The sequence below is a fragment of the Nycticebus coucang genome, chromosome 6 (assembly GCF_027406575.1).
Source record: "Nycticebus coucang isolate mNycCou1 chromosome 6, mNycCou1.pri, whole genome shotgun sequence".
NCBI lineage: Eukaryota > Metazoa > Chordata > Mammalia > Primates > Lorisidae > Nycticebus > Nycticebus coucang.
In genome coordinates, this window is record NC_069785.1 from 31,309,754 (window position 1) to 31,334,133 (window position 24,380).

Below are 24,380 nucleotides of genomic sequence, written 5' to 3' on the forward strand. Positions count from 1 at the left end.
GTAAAGTATTTATTTTTTTAATGTTTGGTTGTTGGTACATAAGAATGAAAGTTCATGTCATTTTTAAATTAAGAATTTGCGTACATTTACTTCTTTCACCCTAGGTAGAGTATGCTGGCATCATCGCTTACAGCAACCTCAAACTCTTAGACTCAAGCAGTCTTCTTGCCTCAGCCTCCTGAATAGCTGGGACTAGAGGTGCCTGCCACAAGGCTGGGCTAGTTTTATTTTATTTTGTTTGTTTGTTTTTTGGCTAGTTTTATTTTTAGTAGAGGCAGGGTCTCACTTTTGCTAAGGCTGTTCTCAAACTCCTGAGCTCAAGTAATCCACCTGCTTCAGCACTCCCCTCCTAGAGTGCTAGGATTAAAGGCATAAGCCACCACTCCTGGCCATTTACTTCTTGAAGGATATTTTATAGGTAATCTTAGGATTAAAAAAGGTGGTTACTCCATGACTGCAAAGCAAATGTGGATGGAACAACACATGTATGGGTTGAAAGTTTAGGCTCTTAATGCCATGTTAAAACATTATGATAGTAAGATATTTCCCAAGGCTGGCTCAGTGCCTGTGGCTCAAGCGGCTAAGGTGCCAGCCACATACACCTGAGCTGGCAGGTTCAAATCTAGCTCAGGGCCGCCAAACAACGATGGCCACAACCAAAAAAAAAATAGCTGGGTGTTGTGGGGTGTGCCTGTAGTCCCAGCTACTTGGGAGGCAGAGGCAGGAGAATTGCTTAAGCCCAGGAGTTTGAGGTTGCTGTGAGCTGTGATGCCACGACTCTACCCAGGGCAACAGCTTGAGGCTCTGTCTCAAAAAAAAAAAAAAAAAAAATTCCAAAGACCATGGTCCAGCAAGAACAATCACGACACACTCTATTCTTCAGTTTTGTGAAGCACATACCGGCTTCCCTAAGTTATCAGCAATCAGCACATAGCACACAGGTTTCCTAACTCTCAGAATGGGAAGATCACTTGGCTCCTGAGTCTCTTATACCATGTAAGACTGTCATGAAATACATTCTTTTCTTCTATTTTTTAGTAAACCGCCACTTGCACTAAATGGAATACATTCTTAAAATGAACATTTGTGTGCCACAGTTCCATAGTGTCAAGTCTTGTTTTGAGGATGAGTCTTTGAAAAGACAAAGTTCTTGCCAGAATGAACAGGAAATGTAAATCAGCTAAGTGTGTCACGCCAGGGCTGCTTTGACTTTGGTTTATCACCGATGCTGTTAGGGGTGTTGGGAGGGTGATTCTTCCCATGCTGTAGTAGAGGGTTGTGAGTAAAGGTCTGTCGTAAGGGACCTGATGGAAGAAGAGGAAACATCTCAATAAACAAAGGAAAGGAAGAAAGACAAGACAGAATTTAACCTGAAAGGATTATTTACCCCTGGCTGCAAGCTCCAAGTGATTCTGCATGCGTTGCTGACGCTCTTGAACCCTATGTGCCATTTCAGCATTCTTCCAGCCTGTGTAAAGGGCAAGTCAGTCAGTCCCCTCCTTATTTTTTTTTTTTTTGAGACAGTCTCACTATTTCGCCCTGTGTAGAGGGCCGTGCATCACAGCTCACAGCAACCTCAAACTTTTGGGCTCAAGCGATGCTTTTGCCTCAGCTTCCCAAGTAAGTAGCTGGGACTACAGGTGCCCGCCACAATGCCTGGCTATTTTTTTGTTGTAGTTGTCATTGTTGTTTAACAGGCCTGGGTCAGGTTTGAAACCACCAGCCCTAGTGTATGTGGCTGGTGCCCTAACCACTAAGCTATGGGTGCCGAGCCTACTTTTACTTTTTTAATTTTTTTCAGACAGTATCTTACTCTGTCACCCTGGCTAGAGTATAATGATGTCATCACAGTTCACTGCAACCTCAAATTCCTGGGCTCAAGCAATCCTCCTCCATTAGCCTCCTGAGTAGCTATTTTTCTATTTTTAGTAGAAAAATTTTAGTAGAAAAATAGAAAAATATTGCTCACACTGGTCTTGAACTCTTGAGCTCAATCAACGTTTCTGCCTCGGGCGGCGCCTGTGGCTCAGTCGGTAAGGCGCGGGCCCCATATACCGAGGGTGGTGGGTTCAAACCCGGCCCCGGCCGAACTGCAACCAAAAAAATAGCCGGGCGTTGTGGCGGGCGCCTGTAGTCCCAGCTACTCGGGAGGCTGAGGCAAGAGAATCGCTTAAGCCCAGGAGTTGGAGGTTGCTGTGAGCTGTGTGAGGCCACGGCACTCTACCAAGGGCCATAAAGTGAGACTCTGTCTCTACCAAAAAAAAAAAAGTTTCTGCCTCAGCTTCCTAGAATGCTAAGATTACAGGTGCACGCCACCATGCCCAGCCATCATCCCTATTTTTAGATTTCCTCTCCAATCCTGTTTCACATAAGAAAAGCCTGAAGCCTTACCTCTTTTGAAGCTCTTTATGAAGCCTTCTCGTGGAGGTAATTTGTCAGGGTCATGTACAACATGTGGGGGGATTTTAAGTACAGTACGCACAGCTGGAATCCGGAGGCAGGCCACTTGGACCAGGGAAAACAGATTGGAAGAGAGCCAATACATAAACACTGCCTGGGTGAGAATACAGAGAAGGTGTTCAGAAGCTGCATCCTCAGTCAGCTGGCTTGTAAGTGGCTGGGCTAAGTGGAAGGCCTTGGAACCAGATGCTAAGCCATTACCTACCGTGGGGAAATGGATGGTTATGGGCAAGACTACCAGAGGCATCACTCTGATCACATTTCTCATCCACTGAAGGTCAGAACTTTGCACCCCTGTCTCAGCACCTAGCTGCCAAAAAAAGGTAGGAGGTGATGGACAGGAAAAGAGCAGTGAAACACATCAATTTTAGTGACTCTTGTTTCTCATCTCTTACCTAAAAACTCTTATTTCTCCAGGGAGTAAAGGGCGACCGTTCTGCACAACTACTTACCATTCCCTCCCAGTTCACTTTTATTTTTTTAATAGAGACAGAGTTTCATTTTATCACCCTCAGTAGAGTGCTGTGGCATCACACAGCTCACAGCAACCTCCAACTCCTGGGCTTAGGCGATTCTCTTGCCTCAGCCTCCCGAGTAGCTGGGACTACAGGCGCCTGCCACAACGCTTGGCTATTTTTTTGTTGCAATTTGGCCAGGGCCAGGTTTGAACTTGCCACCCTCAGAATATAGGGCCAGCGTCCCACCCACTGAGCCACAGGTGCTGCCCCAGTTCACTTTATTATGTATAGGCCTGGCATTTGGCTAACTTGGGCTTACCTCAAGGACACCCCACATTGTAGCAGTGACTACCAGTGGTAACACGTAGGTGGGATCAGATACTGTGAGATCCTGGAACCACCAGAGGCCACCTGTCTGCAGGCTGGGCACAGGAAGGTTGGCCATCTCTCTCAAAGCAATGAAGAAGGAGATGAAGACTGGAGCCTATTACGGAGGATAAAACTTTCAGCATGCCTTACCAAAGGGGACGTTTTCATAACTCCATTACCAAAAGCCACGTGTAATATCACCACTACTTATTTTTTTTTTTGGAATTTAGGCCACAGGAAACATAGAGGAGGAAATTTAATGGGTTCAGGATAAAATAAGAGGGGAAATGTTTTTGCTCACCTGAGTCAGAGGTAGAATGAGAGGTTTGAAGAGTTTGATACCATGCTTTTTCTGGTAAAGTGTCATCTCTGAGGAGGCCCTGTAAACTGTAGGGTGAGGGGAAATTAAAGGTTGGACTATCAGTTATGGCACACACCCATCCTCGTCACCTGGACCATGAAATTTCTTTTTTTTTGTTTTGCAGTTTTTGGCCAGGGCTGGGTTTGAACCCACCACCTCCGGCATATGGGGCTGCACTCTACTCCACTGAGCCATAGGTGCTGCCCTTTTCTTTTTTTTTGAGACAGAGTCTCACTATGTCACCCTCAGTAGAGTACCGTGGCATCACAGCTCACAGCAACCTCACACTCTTGGGCTCAAGTGATTCTCTTGCCTCAGCCTCCCAAGTAGCTGGGACTACAGGCACCCGCCACAATGCCCAGCTATTTTTTGTTGTGCTCTTCTGCCGCACCCCCGGCATCAAGCCGTGGCGGGATGGCTCTGTCCGCGTTGTAAAAACTGTGGTAAGGCGGTGAGTGCTCCCCGGAGCGTTGCCCCCGGTCCCCCGGCCTGCGACAGCAGCGCATAAGTTGCCTAGCATGCCTTTTAGTGAACGTAAGAATTCATGAGGTGCGGCATAAAGGCCTGAATAACCTTTACCCTGAAACCTGTTTGAAACTTGTTTGTTGAGTTGAATGGTTAATTGTTGCTTGAATGTCCTCAGAAACTAAGAATAAACATAATGACTTACTAATCCATGACTTCATCTATACAATGGAGACTAGATGTCTCCAAGGGAACACGTTCCCACCATAAAGGTCAGTTAATTGAAACAATGTATCAAGAGAATGCAGGGATGATAAGTTAAGATGTTCCTACCAGATACCCGCTCCCTCCGGTCTCTTATCTCTACCTTATGTCCCTTTGAAACTGTTTCTTTGAAATAAGTTTTCTATGAAATTGCTTTCTCTATAATTTTGTCACTATACACTTAAAACATATACATAATTCACTATCAATTCACTAACAACATAAAAATCATAATCAAATATAAAAATATAAAAATACAAAATGTGAACAAAGCAGTTTTACAAAGAAAGAAGGTTTAAACATAGATAAAGAGAAGTAAAAGAGTAACTGCTGATAAGCAGCAGTCCTTTGTTCCCCCTTACGGGCAGAAACATTGTCTAAGAAAAGACGGTTGACTACTCCCATCTACAAAACTCGATAAGAACTTTGTAAGCATCAGCAAGTCATAAAAATATCTTTTGTAGTTTGTAAGACATTGTCAAAAATGTATAAATACCATGCCTAAAAATCAGTAAAGTACAGCTGCTTTCATCATCACTTGTGGTGTCTAGTAGTCTGTCAATTCACCCTGCGTCGACCTTCCAATCAACCTGAGCCGTTTCGCCCTGAAAGCCCTCGGACTGAGACTCATTCGACTGGCGGTCCGCGGCAGCTGGCGCCCTCGAACAGGGACCTGAAGGACAGGTGATCTTTCTTTTTCTTTCTTTCCTCTCTTTTCAGATTGAAGGCGACTCTCACCAGGGAGCTCGAGTCCCGCCGGTAAAGGCTGACCGGTTAAGTGTGAGTAATCCGCAGGACAACATGGGGCATACATTAGCAAAAGAGGAACACATGCTCGGTGTCATGATACAGCGTTTGTTAGAAAAAAATGGTTTTCATGTGTCTCTCAAACGGTTGGAGGAGCTTATGCATTTCATAAAGTTGGTTAGTCCTTGGTTTCTGGAGGAAGGCTCTCTCTCTCTCTCCGACTGGAAGAGAGTGGGACGCGAAATGCGGAATTACATGCAGGAACATGGGGAGCAGGTTTTGCCCCCACAAGCTTTTCCTTTGTGGTTACAGGTTAGAGAACTTTTAGCTGACAATACCTTTTTAGAAGCATTCATAAGAGAAACTGATTCGGAGGCTGGAAGCCCTGAAACTAAGGTGGCACCCATTTACGATGAAGTCCCCCCAGAGGCTCTTAAAGACCCCGAGCCAATATCTAATGCTGAGGGCGTCATTCCCTCAGCTCCAACACTCAAAAATATTCTACCGCCGCTCCCACCGGTTGATAATTCATCGGATAGTGACGAGTGGGATGTGGTGGATGAATTTACTAAACCAGATGAAAAAGATAACATGCATGATTTCATTCACCCTCGCCGAGCTTATCCGGCAGTCCGTGTGCCTGTAACTACACCCAGGCCAACTTTGCGGGCTCCACTTCCCCGTGTGCCTCCTTGTCTCCCCCCGCCGCCCATAGGCTTTCAGGCGGCGGTGCGAGAAGCCCGTCAGCAGGGAGATTTTACTTTCGCTTTCCCGGTACGTTTTCCTACCGAGGAAAGGGCACCACCCACCTGGGAACCTCTGTCGTTAAAGACACTTAAAGAATTGCAACAAGCTGTCCGTACATCTGGAGCTTCTGCCCCTTATACTTTACAAATTGTAGAATCAATCAGTAGTCAGTGGCTTACTCCGTATGATTGGCAACAAACGGCCAAGGCCACGCTTTCCCCAGGTGACTATATTTTATGGAGAACAGAATATGAAGATAGATGCAGAGAAAGCGTTAATCAACATGTAGGTAGAAAGGCACAGCCCACGTTATCTATGCTTTTAGGAACAGATGAATTTGCCACCTCTGAAAATCAAATTAAACTACCACGGCAATTTTTAGAAATGATTAACCACAATGCAGTTTCTGCTTGGCGCAGAATACCTCCTCCAGGTACTAAGGGCACAACTTTAGCAGGCATAAAACAGGGTATGGAAGAATCCTATCCTGACTTTATTTCTCGCCTAGAAGAAGCTATTAATAGAATGCTCCCACCGTCTGAAGGCACAGCATTATTACTCAAGCAGTTGGCTTGGGAAAATGCAAATACGCTGTGTCAGGACTTAATACGTCCACTCAGGAAAACAGGTACAATACAAGATTATATTAAAGCATGCATGGATGCCTCACCAGCAATCGTCCAGGGAATGGCGTTTGCTGCAGCTATGCGGGGTCAGAAATTTAGTTCATATGTTAAGAATGCTCTTGATAGAGATCCTAGCAACACATGTTTTGGTTGTACACCCCCGCATGCCATACCTACCTGCTATAATTGCGGGAAGCATGGCCACATACAAAAGGATTGTAAAAAGTTTTCCAATAATAATAATAGTAATGATAAGTCTCGTGGGCTACCCCCGGGACCATGCCCTCGTTGTAAGAAGGGCAGGCACTGGAGAAATGAATGTAAATCTAAGTTTCATAAAGATGGAACCCCCTTGTCTGACAAGGGTGCAAATGCTAATAATGGCAATAGGTCAAAAAACTAGATGAGGGGCATTCTCCCAGCCCCGACCCCAAGGGAGAGCCTAAGTCTACTGTAGTACAACCTTTTTTAGAGCCTACATCTACCACTAATTGTATACCGCCAGAATGGACAATTCATGACCTCCCGCGTGGAACTCCTGGCAGTGCAGGCCTTGATCTTGCCAGCTCTAAAGACATAATTATATCTAAACATGATGGTGTTACTCTAGTTCCTACTGGAATTAAAGGAAAATTGTTACCGGGCACAGTGGGTGTTATTTTAGGTCGCAGTTCCAATTATACCAAACATTTTGAAGTTATTCCGGGAGTTATTGATTCTGACACTGAGAATACAATTAAAGTCATGGTAAAGTCTTTAGTAGAAACTACACAAATTCATAAGGGACAAAGAATTGCTCAGTTATTGTTGTTGCCATATATACCACTTCCCACCTATCACTTACATGATGCCAGGGGAGAGGGTCAATTTGGATTTACTGATCAGGACTGTGTAGCTCTCATACATGATTTATATGATAGACCAATGTTAAAAATGAAAGTTGAGGGCAGGCCTATTAAAGGGTTAATGGACACAGGAGCTGATGTAACCTGCATTGCAGCTTCTGACTGGCCAAAATCCTGGCCAGTACATCGGACTGGGTCTTCATTAGTTGGTTTAGGTTCTGTTTCTGGTGTTATGCGGAGTACATCTCATTTATTATGTGAATATAAGGATAAGAAAATTTACTTTCAACCTTATGTGTTACCCTCTCTACCCTATACTTTGTGGGGACGAGATCTTTTACATGTTCTAGATATGAAACTAGTTACAGGGGATCAGCTGAACGATCAGTGTTTTTCATAGGGGCCACTGCAGAAAACTATGCCTGTAAGATAAAATGGTTAACAGATGTTCCTGTGTGGGTTAGTCAGTGGCCCCTAACAACAGAAAAGTTACAGGCATTACAAATTTTAGTACAAGAACAATTAGATAAAGGTCATTTAGAGGAATCCACTAGTCCATGGAACACTCCTGTGTTTGTCATTAAGAAAAAATCTGGCAAATGGAGACTTTTACAAGATTTAAGAGCAGTTAATGCCATTATGGAAGACATGGGCTCCCTTCAACCTGGGCTCCCATCTCCTGTAGCAGTACCTGAACAATGGTCGCTTATAATTATTGATTTACAAGACTGCTTTTTTACTATTAATTTACATCCTGATGACTGTCCTCGTTTTGCTTTCAGTGTTCCTTCTCTAAACTTACAGGAACCGTTTAAAAGATATCAATGGAAAACTTTACCACAGGGCATGAAAAACAGCCCTACCTTATGCCAAAAATTTGTGGCGGCTGCATTAGCAGCACTGAGAAAACAATTTCCTAGTGCTTACATAATTCATTATATGGATGATATCTTGCTAGCTCATCCTGAGCTGCCAAAAGTACAGCTAATGCTAGAAAAAGCTATAGAACAATTAACTAAATTTGGCTTAGTCATTGCCCCAGAGAAAATTCAGAGAGATAAACCATTAAGTTATCTGGGACAATGGATTCACTCTGACTATATTGCACCTCAAAAGGTGCAAATAAGGAGAGATAAATTACAAACTCTTAATGATTATCAAAAATTACTGGGAGAAATAAATTGGATTCGACCTTTTCTGAAGATTACTACGGGAACCCTTAGTCCTTTGTTTACTATCTTACAGGGAGACTCTAATCCCCGTTCCCCTAGACATTTAACTCCAGAAGCCTTGCAGGCTTTACAAGTTGTTGAACAGGCTTTAACTCAAGCTAGGGTTAAACAAATTAATTATCAAAATCCATGGTCTCTACTCATTTTTTCTACTGAGTATACTCCTACAGCTTGCCTATGGCAGGAAGGTATTTTAGAATGGATTCATTTACCACATGTTCAGACAAAGATTGTTGCTGATTATCCATACCTGGTGTCTTTATTAATTGATAAAGGAAGAAAAAAATCACGGGAATTATTTGGTAAAGATCCTCATGTAATTGTAACTGCTTATAATAAAACTCAAGTGGAACAACTATTTCAAAATAATGATGATTGGGTATTGGCCTTACAAGGCTATGCAGGTCAAATCTTATACCATTATCCTAAACATCCTTTAATTGAATTTACAAAAACAGTTTCACTTATATTTCCTCTTATGTGTTCCAAACAGCCTCTGTCTGACGCAATAACCTTGTTCACAGATGGCTCCTCTACAGGTCGAGCTGTAGTTTTTAGCCCAGGCCTGTCTCCTCTTATTAAAGAGGTCACACAAGCCTCTGCCCAACAAACAGAATTATGGGCTCTAATCTCGGCCTTTAATAATTTCAAACAAAGGTTTAACTTGTACACAGATTCAAAATATATTGCTTCTCTTTTTCCAGCTCTTGAAACTGCTCTTTTAACAGGAACCTCAACTATTCTACCTTTATTAAAGAAACTACAAACTTTAATTCAGCAAAGGAATAATCAATTTTATATTGGTCACATAAGAGGACATACTAATTTACCTGGCCCTTTGGCCCAAGGAAATGCCACTGCAGATTTGTTAACACGTACTATGGTGGCATCAGTGGCTGAAGCTGAAGAAAGCCACGCCTTACATCACCAAAATGCTAACGCATTAAGAAAAATGTTTCAAATTACTAGAGAACAGGCAAGACAAATAGTCTTAAAGTGTAAAGCCTGTCCTATTACTCATCATCCTTTAAAATTTAGTGTTAATCCTCGGGGTTTACGCCCCAATGTATTATGGCAAATGGATGTAACACATGTGTCTAGTTTTGGAAAATTACAATATGTACATGTTACTGTTGATACTTTTTCTCATTTTATCTGTGCCTCTGCAAGACCTGGCGAGGCCTACAAAGATGTTGTACAGCACCTATTTTACTGCTTTCAGCAGCTAGGTGTTCCTCATCAATTAAAAACAGACAATGCTCCAGCTTATACCTCTCGAGCATTTGAACAATTTTGTATACAGTGGAAGATTTCTCATTCTACGGGGATCCCGTATAATCCTCAGGGTCAAGCAATTGTTGAAAGAACTAATCAAATATTAAAATTACAAATTGAACGCCTACAAAAAGCTCATAAATATTTCTCTCCTCATCATATTTTAACCCATGCTTTATTCGTCCTAAATCACCTTAATGTAAACTCCAACAATTTAACCCCTGCTCTCTCCCATTGGCAGCCACAATCGGCTGCCACCCTTCCTAAAGTTCTTTGGAAAGATTTATTATCGGGCCAATGGAAAGGCCCTGATGTATTGTTAACCTCCGGACGAGGCTATGCTTGCATATTTCCACAGGATGCCGACTCTCCCGTCTGGATTCCAGACCGGCTCATCAAACCGGCTCCTCCGGAGACCCCGGCGCAGAAGACAACGCCTGCGGCGGATGAAAATCCTATCTGCACAAATGAGGACGACTGTGGAAGTTTCACCGAAACCCTCCAAGACCACGTGGACACAGATCCGTGCCCTGGTGAAACAAGCTAAACAACTTCTCATATCTCAAGGAAACCCTCTAACTCCTACAATGTACTTTCTTGCGTTTCTATCACTAATCTCTACTCCTAAGGTAGAAACTGCAGCTTATTGGTCTTATGTTCCTAATCCTCCACTGCTACACCCTGTGGGCTGGCTAGACCCAGACCCCATAAAAATTCTTTCTAATGAGTCTATCCGCTTAGGAGGTTTAACTGACTCAGAATCCAGACATCATGCTGCGGCTTTAATTAATTTCACTGGCAAAGCCGACTCCTTGCCTATTTGCTTTACTTTAAGAGACAACACACCTCCTTTTTGTTTACCTACTAACTACAGGGTATTTTTAACTGATGCTCCAGATCCTCATAATGCAAATAGACGTTATGTTTGGGAATATGAGTTACAAACTATTGGAAGTCCTAATTATAATGAAACCTGTTTATCTGTTAACTCATTACCTCTCCCTAACTGTAAAAAAAAATATAGAAATAAAAATCAATTCTGGGAATCATCATTAACTAAAACACCTACTTGGCTTTCCTGTGAATTCCCAAATGCTGCCAACAAGCATTCTCCTATAAATTCAAACACAGTCATCTGGGATTATTCTCCTACTTCTTGTTTTAATCATAATAAATATTTCTCGAACCAATTAGATAAATTTCATCAGTATCAGTGGTCTGGTACTCCCCAACCAATACGACGATGGTTCACACCTGGTCTAGTTGAGCCCATATGGGTAGCTCAAGACAAAAATAAAACTCAAATACACTATGATTTATTTAGACTTGTTGCTGCATCCAACTTAATATTAGAAAAAAAACCTAATATGCCAAAACCAAATGCAATGTCAGTAAGAACTTGTGTTGGATATCCATATGCTCTACTTTTAGCTCCAAATAAGTATTTAACTATTACACAATCTAAAAACTCTTATCATATTTCTTGTACCGCTTGTAAAGTTACAAATTGTCTTACTTCTACTGATTTATTCAATGAACGCTTGTTTAATTCTGTTTTAATTGTTAAAAGACCCTCTTATGTACTATTACCTGTTGATTTACAAGATGATCCTTGGTATGATAATTCTGCTTTACAAGTTTTACATACTGTTAATCAGTTAATTCGACCTAAGAGGTTTGTAGCTGCTTTAATTCTCGGTATTTTAGCTTTAATTTCTATAGTCACAACATTTGCGGTAGCCACTACTGCTTTGGTTCAAGAAGTTCACACAGCTCACTTTGTTAATTCTCTCAGCAGCAACATAACTCTAGCTTTAATGACTCAAGCCAGCATAGATAATAAACTTGAAGCAAAACTTAACATCCTAGAAGAAGTAGTTTTAGCCTTAGGACAAGATATAAAGTTTATACAACATAAACTCCAAACCAGATGTCATTCTGCCTTTCCTGCTATTTGTGTAACTCCTTTACCTTATAATATGTCCACTTCCTGGAACAAAACTAAAGCTCATCTACAGGGTGTCTGGAAGGACAATGATATTACACATGATTTACATACTCTTCAAAAAGATATCACTGCCATCAGTGAAGCTCATTTACCTAACACTTCTCTTGATTCACTGGCTCAATCCCTCTCTGACAATCTTAAATCTTTAAATCCTGTGTCCTGAATTCAGTACATTGTGTTTATTGTCATTATTGGATGCTTAATATTCTGTGTTGTTTTACTGTTACCTTGTCTCCTTCGTTGTGTCTTTTCCTCCTTAAAGGCTGTTCGCCAAGACCTCTTTGAGCTACGTTTCATTAACAAAAAAGGGGGAAATGCCGCACCCCCGGCATCAAGCCGTGGCGGGATGGCTCTGTCCGCGTTGTAAAAACTGTGGTAAGGCGGTGAGTGCTCCCCGGAGCGTTGCCCCCGGTCCCCCGGCCTGCGACAGCAGCGCATAAGTTGCCTAGCATGCCTTTTAGTGAACGTAAGAATTCATGAGGTGCGGCATAAAGGCCTGAATAACCTTTACCCTGAAACCTGTTTGAAACTTGTTTGTTGAGTTGAATGGTTAATTGTTGCTTGAATGTCCTCAGAAACTAAGAATAAACATAATGACTTACTAATCCATGACTTCATCTATACAATGGAGACTAGATGTCTCCAAGGGAACACGTTCCCACCATAAAGGTCAGTTAATTGAAACAATGTATCAAGAGAATGCAGGGATGATAAGTTAAGATGTTCCTACCAGATACCCGCTCCCTCCGGTCTCTTATCTCTACCTTATGTCCCTTTGAAACTGTTTCTTTGAAATAAGTTTTCTATGAAATTGCTTTCTCTATAATTTTGTCACTATACACTTAAAACATATACATAATTCACTATCAATTCACTAACAACATAAAAATCATAATCAAATATAAAAATATAAAAATACAAAATGTGAACAAAGCAGTTTTACAAAGAAAGAAGGTTTAAACATAGATAAAGAGAAGTAAAAGAGTAACTGCTGATAAGCAGCAGTCCTTTGTTCCCCCTTACGGGCAGAAACATTGTCTAAGAAAAGACGGTTGACTACTCCCATCTACAAAACTCGATAAGAACTTTGTAAGCATCAGCAAGTCATAAAAATATCTTTTGTAGTTTGTAAGACATTGTCAAAAATGTATAAATACCATGCCTAAAAATCAGTAAAGTACAGCTGCTTTCATCATCACTTGTGGTGTCTAGTAGTCTGTCAATTCACCCTGCGTCGACCTTCCAATCAACCTGAGCCGTTTCGCCCTGAAAGCCCTCGGACTGAGACTCATTCGACTGGCGGTCCGCGGCACTCTTCATTGTTGTTTAGCTGGCCTGGGCCGGGTTCGAACCCGTCAGTGTTATGTGGCTGGTGCCGTAACCACTGTTCTATGGGCATGGGCCTGGCCTATGAAATTTCTTTTTTTTTTTTGTTTTTGTAGAGACAGGGTCTCACTTTATGGCCCTCGGTAGAGTGCCGTGGCCTCACACAGCTCACAGCAACCTCCAACTCCTGGGCTTAAGCAATTCTCTTGCCTCAGCCTCTCGAGTAGCTGGGACTACAGGTGCCCGCCACAGCGCCCAGCTATTTTTTGGTTGCAATTTGGCTGGGGCCGGGTTTGAACCCGTCACCCTTGGTATATGGGGCCGGCGCCTTACCGACTGAGCCACAGGTGCCGCCCGGCCTATGAAATTTCTAAATGACCTTAGTCAGTCTCTGGAAGCATTAGGCCCAAGCTTTAGAACTTGCCCAGCTGCAATTCCTGATTTAGGTTGTTCTTTTCCCTAACCAGAATGTCAGGAAAAGTGAAAATGTGATCCTCTCCCACACTCATCCTGCAATTGACTCACACTCAGCATTGTCTCCTGCCAACTTGGCCTCTCTGATTTGAGCGGTGTACTTCTGGATCTCTGGCAAGTGGTTGTGGATCTTGGCTGCCTCTCGCTGGCCCTTCACGATGAGAGGAAAAACCAGGCAGCGGGCAAAGACTGTACCTGGAAAACACAAACTAGGATTGGAATAAAATTAAAGCAGTTCTACAAGTAGAATATTAAAGTTTTTAAGTCCTTACTGAAAGGGTCTGTCTTATTTCAGTGTTTTCCACACTAACTCATGCCCAAGGGGTCCAGAAGTAAGGTCAAGATATAACTTAGTTCCTTCAAGGCTCAGTTTTCTGCTCTGGCATCACAAAAGTCTGGCATTAACTTCTCTAAGCAGGTGATGAGGAATCCGTTTGTTTCCTTAAACAAAAAGGTGACAGAAGTATTTTTCCAGATCAATGGTTTCTACTTTTCTATGACCAAAAACAAACATATCAATCTGTACTGGGTGAAGGAAAAGCTTGGCTATAGGACTGTTTAGGCTCTAGTCTTCACCTTGCTCAGCAAAAGGTACCTTTGTAGAACTCTGGGCTCCTAGGAATGAAGTTTGAATACTATTCTAGAAATCCCCAGAGCTAGAAGTACTCTGGTAGCCCACTGCTTTAGCTTTTCTTTTTCTTATACTTCATATTTCCTAGTCATACCAACAAATGTTTAGTTTGTGGTATCTGTAGATATACACATGGGTCTGGGCTGAGAAGACTTGGGTGGAAGATATAGGTTTAGATTTTTATCAACATTATGATGGAGACCAAGGTGGGAGGATCACTTAAGCTCAGGACTTAGAAAACAGTCTGAGCCGGGTATGGTGGTTATGCCTGTGATCTAGCACTTTGGGAGGCTGAGGCAGCCTCAGCTCCTGCTTGAGCTCTGAGTTTGAGACCAGCCTGAGCAAAAGTGAGACCCCGTTTCTACTAAAAATAGAAAAAAAAACAACTAGCTGAGTGTTGTGGTGAGAACCTGTAGTCCCAGCTACTTGGGAGGCTGAGGCAAGAGGATCACCTGAACCCAAGAGTTTGAGGTTACTATGAGCTATGATGCCATGGCACTCTACCCAGAGTGACAGAGTGAGACTCTCTCTCAAAAAAAAAAAAAAGAAAGAAAGAAGCCAGTTTGAGCAATAGTGAGACAGCCATCTCTTAACAAAAATAGAAAAAAATCAGCCTGGCATGGTGATGTGCATCTGTAGTCCTGCCATTTAGGAGGCTGAGACAGGAAGATCCCTTGAGCCCAGGAGTCTGAAGTGAGGGATAGGTAAAGTATTGGAGGGATGGGTAGAGTATTGGGTAATGGAGATGTGAAGATGTGGTCAGAAAGATTGGAAGAAAATCAGGTTAAGATCCTCACAAAAGCCAAGAGATGGATTTCAAAATGTCCAGTGTCTAATGCAGAAAAGTCAAGAATGATAAGAAAAATGGATTTAGTAATAATGTCACTGGCAGTTACAATGAAGTGATAACTAATAAAAGCCATATTGCTGAGGGTCAAAGAGTAAATGGAAAGTAGTCTTTTTTTTTTTTTTTTTTTAGAGACAGAGTCTCACTTTATGGCCCTCGGTAGAGTGCCGTGGCCTCGCACAGCTCACAGCAACCTCCAACTCCTGGGGCTTAAGCGATTCTCTTGTCTCAGCCTCCCGAGTAGCTGGGACTACAGGCGCCCGCCACAACGCCCGGCTATTTTTTGGTTGCAGTTTGGCTGGGGCCAGGTTTGAACCCGCCACCCTTGGTATATGGGGCCGGCACCCTACCAACTGAGCCACAGGAGCCGCCCAGAAAGTAGTCTTAATGAATGCACAACACTCTTTTAAATAACAGGTATCAAAGGAAGAAGAAAGAATAGTAGGTAAAGGAGAATTAAGGATGAAGAAAATAAATTTTCTCCCAAGTAACATGTGGGTATGCTTGAGCATGTTTATATGTTCAAGGAGCAAGATACTGAAGGCACAAAGGGAAGAGATACTACATGGAGCAAGGTGTAGAAGAAATGGAATTCAAAGCATAGTTTTAGCTTTTACAAGAGTAATGTGAGTGGCTTCCTAATTTGGGGGTTTAAGTGCCTAACATGACCTTCTACTTTTCTAAACCATGGCAGCTTCATCACTGTTAATATGATCCCCTATGGTCCCCAGGCTCACACCTGTAATCCTTGCACTCTGTGAGCCTGAAGCAGGTGGATTACTTGAGCTCAGGAGTTCAAGACTAGCCTGAGCAAGAGACCCTGTCTCTACTAAAAAAAAAAAAAAAAAAAAAATAGGAAGGTATTGTGACTACATGCTTATAGTCCCAGCTACTATAGGCTGAGGCAAGAGGACTGCTCAAGCTTAGGAGTTGGAGGGGGCTGTGAGCTATAGTGCCATGGCACTCTACCCAGGGTGACAGAGATGCTGTCTCAAAAAAAACGAAAGTCTCGGGCTGCGCCTGTGGCTCAGTCGGTAAGGCGCCGGCCCCATGTACTGAGGGTGGCGGGTTCAAACCCGGCCCCAGCCAAACTGCAACCAAAAAAAAAAAAAAAAAAAATAGCCGGGCGTTGTGGCGGGCACCTGTAGTCCCAGCTACTCGGGAGGCTGAGGCAAGAGAATCGCTTAAGCCCAGGAGTTGGAGGTTGCTGTGAGCTGTGTGAGGCCACGGCACTCTACTGAGGGCCATAAAGTGAGACTCTGTCTCTACAAAAAACAAACAAACAAAAAAAAAACCGAAAGTCTCCTTACTCTAATCCCATGCTCACATTTAAATGTATATACTTCTTGAATCTTGTAGGATCTAGTGGTTTCATAATATTCTTTGGGAAATATATAATAAGTAGAGTACATCTAGGTCTCACAACTCTCTAGCTCTCATTTGAATCATCTACTTTTCTGACCTCTAAACTTCTGCAAGCATTTCCTCAATCCATTCAAAGACCACCACCTTTTAGGTTCTATTCCTAAGTCCTCATTTATTCAACTGTTGCCCAGGGTATATTCCCCTTACATGCAGCAATGGCCCCCCACCAAGGTAGGCCCAGGTCAACATGCATAAATTCCAGGAAGTTCTGGATCAGTCCTACTGGAGTGTATGACCCCAGTCCCAGTTCAGTAAAGCTCTGTTCTGCAGCAGCTTGGACTATGTCCGCAGTCTCTCCAGAAGCCACCTCAGGTATTGCTGCGGGTGAGGGAGTTGCAGGAACAACAGGAGTAGCCTGAACCTGTGTGAAAGGAAGCCTTGCGTTATATTCAGTGGGGAGACATTCAGAAAGTGAGGCCTCCTTATGATACCCTGTACTGGGTTCTGTTCTCTTTACCTCTTGTTTTCCCAGGTTAACTACAGTGTCCACAGAATTCAAGTTTAACAAGGACATCATATATTTGTCCCTAGGCAGGAAGGGAAGTCTCTTAGAGCAAGATTTCATGATTTCTCTTCATGTTGGGATTTCTTGTATCACTTGTTTCCTAAACTTCAGCCATTTGAATATCAATGTCATGAGTTTTGCCAATATTGAAACTATTAAAACGTTTCTTAAAAAAAAAAAAAACCCAAAACCTCAGTTTTTAAGACCGCCCCCCCCAACCCCACTTGGTCTCTTTCTAAAACAAAATATCCCCAAAATCACGTATTTGATATCCAAGTTATAATTTTTCTAATACACACAAACCCAGAATCACATCTCACATAACTGCAAGTGGCTTGTCACTACTCTGGCAAACACAATCGTGAAGATAACATAAAATCTCTCCCGTTGTGATTTCAATCATTTCCCCCCACTTAAGTGAAAATTCATCCCAAGCAGAGATGCTAATAATTTGGAGAGCTATTGGAGTGTGGCTAAAAACTATGCTCTGCAACACCCCCACCCCCGCCCCCAATACAAAATAAAAAGACACAAACCAAGAAGCTCCACTTCTAACGTTGCTCTTACCTGGGCTTCTGCAAAAAATATGGCAGAGGTACTGAGGCAGCGGGGACCAGGGCCTGCGAGGAGGACGTAGCACTGGCGACTGCGGCACGGACTGGCTGCGAATAGGAGCCTCGCAGTCACCGGTTTCTGGGGCCATTGCGAGAGCCTTGCAACACTGTGGAACTGAGCAAGCAAAACGATGATGGAACCCTTTACTGAGTGCAGGAGTCCCAGCGTGGGGACAACAGGCATTCTCTCCCCAAGAAGCAGGCAGCCCGGCTACCCCAGTTAAGTGCATGGCTGCTTTCCCCGCGCAGAGGGCTGGCGTGCGAAGGCATGCCTAGTGCACGCAGAGTTCAAGCCTGGGTCCCCGGCAGACCTACATGGGTCCCAGAGGTGGTCGTAGCAGGGGAAAGGTCAGTTTCCTTGAACCGACAACTAAACCAGGTCGCTGAGCCGGCGGCGCTGGGAACTTAACCCTCTGCGTCCTTCCCGCGACCCGAGATCATGACACTCAGGTACCGAGAGCAGGTAAGCGTCTGCTCATGTCCTCAGCACTAGCTGTTCCTGAGCTCGGGTCACAAGGTCAGGGGAGCACTCCGGCCCTCAGACGCCGGGGTATCCTTACCTGCCGCTGAGGCCGCAGGAGCCGCAAAAGTTCCCCGCGTCCGCACATCACTCCCATCGCCATGTTGCCTCGAAGAGGATTTGCATTCGCGCGTGCGCACTCAGAACCGGAACCCTGCAGGAGGAGGCCCTTTTGGAAGTGGTTATGAAGCCAGAGTTGCCACCGCCCATCGGATTGTAAAGGACGACGGAGCTTGGCGGCCATATTTGAAGTGGGTAAGAAGACGCAAAGGACCACTGTGCGAAGATGGCGCCGAAGGTGTTTCCTGGAGATTGAAAGACGGGGGAAAGCCACGTTAGCTGCCGTCGTTAGTACGGTGTGAACTGTACAACTATATCTCTAAAGCCGCGATTGTACTGTCGTATGTTGAGTTAAAAATAGCCTCAGGACAGTTTTGGTTGTGGTTGGCTGGGGTTTTTCCCCGCCTAATGATGTTCTTATTTTAGATAATATTGTAATTGCAGAGAGTCTGACGTTAATGGAGGGACGACAACCTCTGGGAAATATTTTCCTCCCAAATAAAAAGAACACTTTTCAAGAGGACACTCCACCTTTCTATTTTCTCTTCTTTAAGTGAGGTTGTGTGAATACTTGACCATGTGGGGCAAATCTAAAGCTAAAAAACTGACATGCTAAGGATAGTTGAATGGAAGGATAGAAAAAACTTGAATAGGTGATGATGTCACTGAGCTGCTGTGCCACGCTTGAAACCATCTATCTCTAGACTTTGTTGTGTAAGATAATTCAAGGTCTTTATTGTTTAGTCTCTAAGCCTATGCTGCTTGGGTATTCTGTTACTTGAAGCTCAACGCATACTTAAAGATATGTAAGTTGAAGTTCCTGTCTTCCAAGGGAGAAAAAAAATTATATTTGAACCCTTACAAAATCTCTTAAGGTACAGAGTGCTTTATGAACGATGTAGTTTGGGAATGATAACAACCATAGCCTGAAATGATTTCAGTCACTGCCAATTTGGGATGGTTTGGATGTACTCATACCTAACAGAAATGTTAAAGATAGGAGGCATGGAAATATGATGCACATTTAGTGATAATTAGCAGTATGACCTAACATTTTCATATATTGGATGCTATTGTAAACATCAATAGGTTTTTTTTTTATACACTTTTTTATTATTAAATCATAGCTGTGTACATTAATGCAATCATGGGGCATCACACACTGGTTTTATAAACAGTTTGACACATTTTCATCACACTGGTTAACATAGCCTTCCTGACATTTTCTTGGTTATTGCGTTAAGACATTTATACTCTACATTTACTAAATTTCACATGTACCCTTGTAAGATGCACCGCAGGTGTAATCCCACCAATCACCCTCCCTGGGCCCATTCACCTCCCTCCTTCCCATCCCTCTCCCCCTTCCCCCTTATTCTTAGGTTATAACTGGGTTATAGCTTTCATATGAAAGCCATAAATTAGTTTCATAGTAGGGCTGAGTACATTGGATACTTTTTTTAATACATTTTTTTTGTCTGATTTTTCTCACTGAACCATCCAGTCAGTACTTTGGTTGATTTGTTTGATATGCAAACATCTATTGTAAACATATATTGATTTTTTTTCTTTTTTAAGATGTTGCTTTAAAACATTAAAGTTTTGGCTTGGCATGTGGCTCACAGTGTACTCCTACCACTCTGGGAGGCAGAGGTGGGTGGATTGCTTGATCTCAGGAGTTCAAGACCAGCTTGAGCAAGAATGAGATCTGGTCTCTAAAAATAGCTGGGGGTGGGTGGGGCGGAGAAGCTACTTGGGAGGCTGAAGCAAAAGCCTAGCATCCCTCCCTTTCTCCCTTCCTCCCTCCCTTTCTTCCTTCCCTTTTCTCTTCCAGGATGGAGGTCTCACCATATGTTGCCTAGGCTGGTCTTGAACAGTTGGGCTCAAGCGATTCTCCAGCCTCAGCTTTCTGTAATGCTGGAACTACAGGTGTGTGCCACCATGCCTAGCCTAAAATGCATTTCTTTTTTTTTTTGAGACAGAGTCTCACTTTATCACCCTTGGTAGAGAGCTGTGGCATCACAGCTCACAGCAACCTCCAACTCCTGGGCTTAGGTGATTCTCTTGCCTCAGCTGCCCCAGTAGCTGGGACTACAGGCACCTGCCACAACAGCCAGGGCCGGTTTGAATCCAGCACCCTTGGTATATGGGGTCTGTGCCCTACTCACTGAGCCACAGGCGCCACCCTAAAATGCACATCTTAAAATATAAGACTTGAAAGTTGAAATTACTCCTCGATACATGGGCTGCACAAAGAATGTTGTGTTAGCAGGCATACCAACGTTAATCTCCTTGGACATCTGCATCAGACTCTGGGATGACTAGGCCCATTGAGAATGAGCAGTAGTAGTTTGAAAGGAATCTTTTTTCTCTGAGTAATAGGTCTTAATAATGGATCTAAAATATTTAGTAAACCATGCTGTAAACAGAAATGCTATTTTCCAGGCTTTGTTTTTCCATTTATAGAGCACTAGCAGTGTAGATTGAGCATAATTCTTAAAGGGCTAAGGATTTTCAGAATAGTAAATGAGCATTGGCTTCACCTTAAAGTTACCAGCCTGTCCTTTGAAGATTTGAAGCCAGGGATTGAGTTCTCCTCTGTAGGTATGAAAGTCCTAGAAGGTTGTTTTATCTACATCGAAAATCTGTTTTTTAGTATAGCTGCTTTCATCAATTATCTTAGCTAGATCTTCTTGCTGCAGCTTCCACATCAGCACTTACTGCTTGACCTTGCACTTTTATTTTATAGAGGTGGCTTCTTTCCCTGAATCTCATGAACCAATATCTGCTAGCTTCAAACTTTTCTTGTGCCACTTCTAAGCCTCTTTTAGGCTTCGTAGAACTGAAGAGAGTTACGATCTTGTTTTGGATTAGGCTTTTGTTTAAGGGATATTATGTCTGCATAATACAATCTGAAATATTCTCATCAAACTGTTCAACGTAGCCTTCAAGGCATTTTCTTTGTTATTGTATGTAGACATTTGTATTCTGCCTTTAGTAAGTTTCGCCTGTACCCATTCTAAGATGCACCATAGGTATGGCCCCACACATTACCCTCCCTCCACCTAACCTCCCCCCTCCCTTCCCCTTCCTTGGCCCTTTCCTCATAGTCTTGTGCTATAGTTGGGTTATAGCCTTCATGTAAAAGCTATAATTTAGCTTCATAGTAGGGCTGAGTACATTGGATACTTTTTCTTCCATTCCTGAGATACTTTGCTAAGAAGAATATGTTCCAGCTCCATCCATGTAAACATGAAAGAGGTAAAGTCTCCATCTTTCTTTAAGGCTGCATAATATTCCATGGTATACATGTACCACAATTTGCTAGTCCATTCGTGGGTCAATGAGCAGTTGGGCTTCTTCCATGACTTAGCAATTATGAATTGGGCTGCAATAAACATTCTGGTACAGATGTCTTTGTTATATTGTGATTTTTGGTTTTCTGGGTATAAACCTAGTAAAGGAATTATAGGATCGAATGGCAGGTCTATTTTTAGGTCTCTAAGTATTCTCCAAACATCCTTCCAGAAGGAACATATTAGTGTGCATTCCCACCAGCAGTGTAGAATTGTGCCCTTTTCTCCACATCCATGCCAACAACTCTGGTTTTGGGATTTTGTTATGTGGGCTACTCTTACTGGGGTTAGGTGATATCTCAAAGTAGTTTTGATTTGCATTTCTCTGATGATTAAGGATGATGAGCTTTTTTTCATGTGTTTGTAGATTGTGCGTCTGTCTTCTTTAGAGAAGTTTCTCTTCAAGTCCCGTGCCCACCCTGAGATGGGATCACATGTTCTTTTCTTGCTAATACGTTTGAGTTCTCTGTGGATTCTGGTTATTAGACCTTTATCAGAGGTATACCCTGCAAATATTTTCAGGCTGTCTGCTTGCTTTACTTACTATGTTCTTGGCTGTGCAGAAGCTTTTTAGTTTGATCAGTCCCAGTAGTGTATTTTTGATACTGCTTCAATTGCCTGGGGAGTCCTCCTCATAAAATATTCACCCAGGCCGATTCCTTCAAGAGTTTTCCCTGCACTTTCTTCAAGTATTTTTATAGTTTCATGTCTTAAGTTTAAATCTTTTATCCAGTGAGAGTCTATCTTAGTTAATGGTGAAAGGTGTGGGTCCAGTTTCAATCTTCAGCAGGTTGCCAGCCAGTTCACCCAGCACAATTTGTTAAATAGGGAATCTTTTCCCCACAGAATGTTTTTAATTAGCTTGTCAAAGATCAAATAATGGTAAGTAGCAGGATTCATTGCTTGGTTCTCTATTCTGTTCCAGACATCTACTTCTCTGTTTTTGTGCCAATACCATGCTGTTTTGATCACTATCGATTTATAGTACAGTCTCAGGTCTAGTAGCATGATTCCTCCTGTTGTGTCTTTATTGCTGAGTAATGTTTTGGCTATTTGAGGTTTTTTCTGGGTATTATTTTTTCAAGATCTTTAAAATATGACAATGGAGCTCTAATAGGAATTGCATTAAAATTATATATTGCTTTGGGTAGTAAAGACATTTTAACAATGTTGATTCTTCCCAGCCATGAGCATGGTATGTTTTTCCATCTGTTAACATCTTCAGCTATTTCTTTTCTTAAAGTTTCATAGTTCTCTTTGTAGAGATCTTTCACGTCCTTTGTTAGGTATACTCCCAAATATTTCATCTTCTTTGGCACTACTGTGAAAGGAATAGAGTTGACCGTTTTTTCGCCTTGGTTATTGTTGGTAAATATAAAAGCTACAGATTTATGGGTGTTGATTTTGTAGCCTGAGACATTGCTGTATTCCTTGATCACTTCTAAAAGTTTTGTAGTAGAATCCCTAGTGTTTTCCAGATATACGATGATATTATCTGTGAAGAGTGAAAGTTTGATCTCTTCTGACCCTATGTGGTTACCCTTGATCACCTTTTCTTTCCTAATTGCAATGGCTAAAACTTCCATTACAATGTTAAAGAGCAATGGACGCAATGGGCAACCTTGCCTGGTTCCTGATCTAGGTGGAAATGATTTCAATTTAACTCCATTCAATATGATATTGGCTGTGGGTTTGCTGTATATGGCCTCTATTAGTTTAAGAAATGTCCTTTCTATACCAATTTTCTTAAGTGTTCTGGTCATGAAGGGATGCTGGATATTATCAAAAGCTTTTTCTGCATCAATTGAAAGAATCATATGGTCCTTATTTTTTAGTTTGTTTGTGTGCTGAATTACATTTATAGATTTACATATCTTGAACCAGCCTTGAGACCCTGGGATAAATCCCACTTGGTCGTGGTGTATAATTTTTTGATGTGTTGCTGGATTTTGTTTGTTAGGATCTTATTGAGTATTTTAGCATCAATATTCATTAGTGATATTGGTCTATAATTTTCTTTTCTTGTTGGGTCTTTCCCTGGTTTGGGGATCAAGGTGATGTTTGCTTTGTAGAATGTGTTGGGTAGTATTCCTTCTTTTTCTATATTTTGGAAGACGTTTAGTAATATAGGTACTAGTTCTTCTTTAAAGGTTTGGTAGAATTCTGACATAAAGCCATCTGGTCCTGGGCTTTTTTTTTAGGGAGATTTTGTATAGTTGATGCTATTTCAGAACTTGATATAGGTCTGTTCAACATTTCCACTTCATTCTGGCTAAGTCTTGGTAGGTGGTGTACTTCCAGGTATTGGTCAATTTCTTTCAGATTTTCATATTTCTGAGAGTAGAGTTTCTTGTAGTATTTGTTAAGGATTTTTTGAATTTCTGAGGGGTCTGTTGTTATTTCATCGTAACCATTTCTGATTGATGAAATTAGAGATTTTACTCTTTTTTTTCCTGGTTAGGTTGGCCAAAGGTTTATCTATTTTATTGATAATAAACCAACTTTTGGATTTATCGATCTGTTGTATAATTCTTTTGTTTTCAATTTCATTTAATTCTGCTCTGATTTTGGTTATTTCTTTTCTTCCGCTGGGTTTGGGGTTGGAGTGTTCTTCCTTCTCCAGTTGCTCGAGATGTCCCATTAAGTTATCAACTTCCTCTCTTTCCATTTTCTTGAGGAAGGCTTGCAGTGCTATAAATTTTCCTCTTAGGACTGCCTTTGCAGTATCCCAGAGGTTCTGGTAATTTATGTCTGGATTGTTGTTT

General features: G+C 42.3%; 1 protein-coding gene across 1 annotated transcript; it reads right to left on the reverse strand.

Annotated features, from left to right (window-relative positions):
- Positions 1-216: 216 nt before the first annotated feature.
- OXA1L (OXA1L mitochondrial inner membrane protein) lies at positions 217-18,368 on the reverse strand. Its single transcript, XM_053592995.1, has 10 exons — positions 18,240-18,368; positions 17,633-17,794; positions 16,708-16,921; positions 13,709-13,852; positions 3,589-3,674; positions 3,238-3,402; positions 2,666-2,770; positions 2,392-2,554; positions 1,388-1,468; positions 217-1,304 (listed from the first exon to the last, which is right to left on the reverse strand). The coding sequence occupies exons 1-10, from the start codon at positions 18,300-18,302 to the stop codon at positions 1,177-1,179; spliced, it is 1,311 nt and encodes a 436-aa protein (XP_053448970.1). The 5' UTR covers positions 18,303-18,368; the 3' UTR covers positions 217-1,176.
- Between the last annotated feature and the right edge of the window lie 6,012 nt (positions 18,369-24,380).